Source organism: Meleagris gallopavo, chromosome 1 (assembly GCF_000146605.3).
Source record: "Meleagris gallopavo isolate NT-WF06-2002-E0010 breed Aviagen turkey brand Nicholas breeding stock chromosome 1, Turkey_5.1, whole genome shotgun sequence".
Lineage (NCBI taxonomy): Eukaryota > Metazoa > Chordata > Aves > Galliformes > Phasianidae > Meleagris > Meleagris gallopavo.
In genome coordinates, this window is record NC_015011.2 from 13,178,957 (window position 1) to 13,182,884 (window position 3,928).

The 3,928-nt window shown below is 41.7% G+C and overlaps 1 protein-coding gene across 1 annotated transcript; it reads left to right on the plus strand.

Moving 5' to 3' along the window:
* The first annotated feature begins 981 nt into the window (after nt 1-981).
* On the plus strand, nt 982-3,335 carry TMEM60 (transmembrane protein 60). Its single transcript, XM_010726288.3, has 3 exons — nt 982-998; nt 1,249-1,428; nt 2,691-3,335. Exon 3 carries the CDS (start codon nt 2,732-2,734, stop codon nt 3,134-3,136), a length of 405 nt encoding a protein of 134 aa, XP_010724590.1. The 5' UTR covers nt 982-998; nt 1,249-1,428; nt 2,691-2,731; the 3' UTR covers nt 3,137-3,335.
* Nucleotides 3,336-3,928: the final 593 nt, after the last annotated feature.

The following is a 3,928-nucleotide window of genomic DNA, read 5'->3' on the forward strand; positions in this document are numbered from 1 at the left end:
TACGGCAGGGAAAGGAGCGCACAACAAAGAGCGAGTGAAAGTGCTTAACGTGGGCCTACGGGAGTGCGTCCCGTTGCTCAGATACCCAAAGTCAGCCTTAAAATGTCATTTAGTTGCTAGATTTATATTTAGTTGGACTTCAGTTCCTACGACTTGTAAGTGACTTTTGAGCTTTACAACTGAACTTGTAGCTCTGCTGTTTGTTAATGTAGAGCTGAATGCTGTGTTTAACTTTCTCTGTTTTCCTTCTAAATAAGATATAATTAGCTAACACAGTATTCTAATTATTGTGCTCATCCCACCGAGGTCAGCAAAACTACTTGCACAGTGTCTCTCATCACTGATAATTTTCACTTCCTACTAATTACAGGAGTCCTATTAGGAGCCAACAGCGTTTTTGTTTTTATACTCTGCCACTGATATTACTTCAGTGCTTTCACAGAACTGGTTCAGGTGCATACCAGATTTGCATCCCTTTCCCAAGGTTAGCCATCTTGTGACAGTTCACCTCCAGCTGTCTGCAGGTATTGTTCTTTCTTTCCTTACAAAATATGGTCACATTCTCCTTGTCATCAATCCCTCCATCACTGCCATCTGTATCCCCAGTTGCCAGCTTTAGATTTTTTTGGCATCCCGTGCTTGTACTACAGGACTGTGAGATCTCAGAAGTACCCTTGGATTTTTTTAATTTTCACCCCAAAAACACCTGTAGAACTGAATAGAGCCCCGCAGTTCTTGTCCACTCGTGCAGGTACATCTCTTAACTACAGAAATGAAAGGCAGCATCACGTCCCTTGCTGGGGTTTTTGTCTGCTTGTTTAAATTCTGTTACATGGTGGTTCTGAACCTCATGAAATGAGCACCTTTTAACTAAGAAGCTCCATCTAACAACTCTTCTGTAGCTTTCTTTCTTGTCTTTTTTACAATAAGGGTAGTGAAGCACTGGAACAGGCTGCCTGGAGAGGTGGTGGATGCCCCATCCCTGGAGACATTTCAAGGTCAGGCTGGATGTGGCTGCGAGCAACCTGATCTAATTGTAGATGGCCCTGTTCATTGCAGGGGAGTTGGACTAGATGACCTTAAAGGGTCCCTTCCCATTCAAATGATTCTGATTCTGTTTTCTCTAGAGACAGTTGATAGCGCCTTCTTCGAGTATCCAATAACCCAATACTTCTAAGAGTGTTGAATTTCCTTTTGCCTTTCAGGCACAAGTTTCCAGTCTGCTTCTTTGGTTTCTCCTTCCTTCAGTTTGCAGATAAGAGGTTCTCCTCCCTGTAGTGCCTGTCGTGATGATTTCCAGAACGAGTTCTCTGGAATGTTTTGATGAAGGGAACGCTAAAAGTTTCAGATCACTGCAGTCTTCACCGTAGCCAGCAACTTGTACTTGAGGATCCTGGAAATACTTTCAAAGAGCGGGAAATACTTAAGGTGGATTATTATTGTTCTGTAGTCCTGTCTGGCAGCTGGTTTATGTGTGTTCCTACAGCCAGAGCAATGCTAGCTGAACTTCCATCTGTTCTGGTTTTTTTTTTCAACCAGCCTAGCAATTTAAATCCTATCTATATGTTGCTGCTCAGCTCTGCCCCATCCTCGAGGGTGGGTCCTAGTTCTGCCCTTCAGTAACAGGCTTTCATCACACCATTAGGCAGTCTGAGCAAGCTAGAAAAATACTATTTAAAACTTTATTTTCGCTTGTTCAGCTCAAGAAACTGGCCTGGGGTCACCCAAGGGTCAGAGGGAATTGCTGCACTAACAGTAACCCCAACTTAGATTATTTTAGGCTTGGCCAGATCTGTTCCTTAAAATAAATCCCACTTTTGCCATCAAAGACTTGGCAAAAATGAAAGTTGGTTGAATCACAAAGCAGGTGACAGAGGGATGATTCTAGCGGCATACAGAATGCCTGTCCCCTAGTCTAGTTTAGTATTCTAATGTGGGAGAAAAAAAAATCCAATTAGAAGGGAAATGTTGCTAATAGTTTTCTGCCTGTTCAGGGAGTTGAATAGACTTAGTGGATCTGGTGAGCATCAGTAAGAACAGCAGCCACAGCAGGAGCCAGGAGTGCTGCCAGGGAAAGGGGCTCGTCCTGCCTCTCTGGGAGCTGGCAGGGAAGGTCAGATGCTGGGGTTCTGTCAGCTGGAACAAAGCAAAGTTCAGTTTGTTTCAAGCAAAACAATATTGGTTTTACAGAATTAATTTTTATGACATATCTAAATCTCAAATATTGAAAATAATTGCCTATGAAACCTATTTTAGCACTGTTTCACTGGTATGTAATTATTCATTGTTGTAGCTTGGACGACTAAGGAGGATCATAGTTCTTCCTGTTCCTGCTTTAAAGTTGGCACTTTAGACTTGCAGTGAAAGTCTTCTGGCAGCTGTAGTGGTTAAAAGTCTCATTTAGGAATATAGAAACCTTTATGAGTGCAATGGCTGATAATTTGTTCCTGTTTTTCTTTCATCATGACTACACTGCAATTTAAACATACTACCAGGCCAGTAAATAGAAGTACTCCTATCAACCAGTGCCTGCATACTTGAGATACTTGCCACAAAGCAAGCATTAGCCATAAGCTTCAGTATTTTAAGATTGCTGTTTGACAGAAAGAGGTGCTATTCCTGGGCACAGAATATGCCTGGTGGTTGTATAATGACTGCTTCTGATGGCCCTCTGTGTTTTGTTTCGTTAGGTTGCTGACCACTTGCCAGACTTCCTCTCCAAGCTGTTTAAATGAGAATGTCCCTGGCACAAAGAGTACTACTGACATGGCTTTTTACATTACTCTTCCTCATCATGCTGGTGCTGAAGTTGGATGAGAAAGCACCATGGAACTGGTTCCTCATTTTCATTCCAGTCTGGATATTTGATACTATTCTTTTAGTTATGTTAATTGTAAAGATGGCTGGACGTTGCAAGTCTGGCTTTGACCCTCGCAACGGCTCCCAGAACATCAAGAAGAAAACTTGGTATCTCATTGCAATGCTGCTTAAATTGGCCTTCTGCCTCGCCCTCTGTGCTAAGCTGCAGCAATTCACCACGATGAAATTAGCCTATGTATTTATCCCATTGTGGGCCTTGCTTATTGGGGGTATGATTGAACTTGGATACAATATTTTTTACGTAAGAAGAGACTAAGCTGTGTGTGGCTCTCCACTTGGAGATTTGGTACTGATTTGCTGGATTATTAGTTCTGCCACAAACGTGGTCCCTAAGCCAGAATGCCACCTAAGGAAACACTCTGGAGACGTGACCTATGCCAGGCTGAAGACCAGAAGTAGACTTGTACCATTTTTTATTTTCAAATGGTCATGTAAATAAAAGCATTTGTTCCAGATGAGCAGTTTTAATATGGTTGTTTGTTATATGGAGTAAAGTTAAGCCTTTTCCCATGCAGATAGATAGCAGAAGGAACCACAGATGTTCTATCCCACTGAGTTCAGCACTTAGGGGATCCTTGTAAGGAAGATATCTGTGTCTTATGCTGTCACTCAAATTTAAGTATCAGTAACAAATGGAAGCCACTAAAAAGAGCAAAAAAGTAACTCGGCGACATCTTTTTGACTTAAGAATCCTCTTTTAGTATGAAAAATCTGAAACTAAACTGAGTTCTTAAGTGCTGAAACATAAACAATATGTTCACCTAGGGAAAAAATTAGTAGCTGAACTATGGCAGCAGCCCAAGTTTCAGAAAAGAGGAAGAACACAATGATTATGATCATCTCTCCTAGTAAGAAGTCACTTGTGCTTCAAGAGACTGCAGCTGCTGTAATGCATTTGTACCTGCAGGAAGTGGTATTTTAAGGAGAAAGATTTTCAGTGCTATGGTGTATTAAATCCATGGAGGTGAAGCTTTGGCTTTTCGGAGCATCAGCAAACACAGTGTGAGCAAAAGTACTTCTTCACATAACAAATACAATGAATGGGACT

What these genes read in the sequence shown, in the direction of transcription:
- TMEM60 (XM_010726288.3), top strand. Translation starts at nt 2,732, where the DNA reads ATGAGAATGTCCCTGGCACAAAGAGTACTACTGACATGGCTTTTTACA.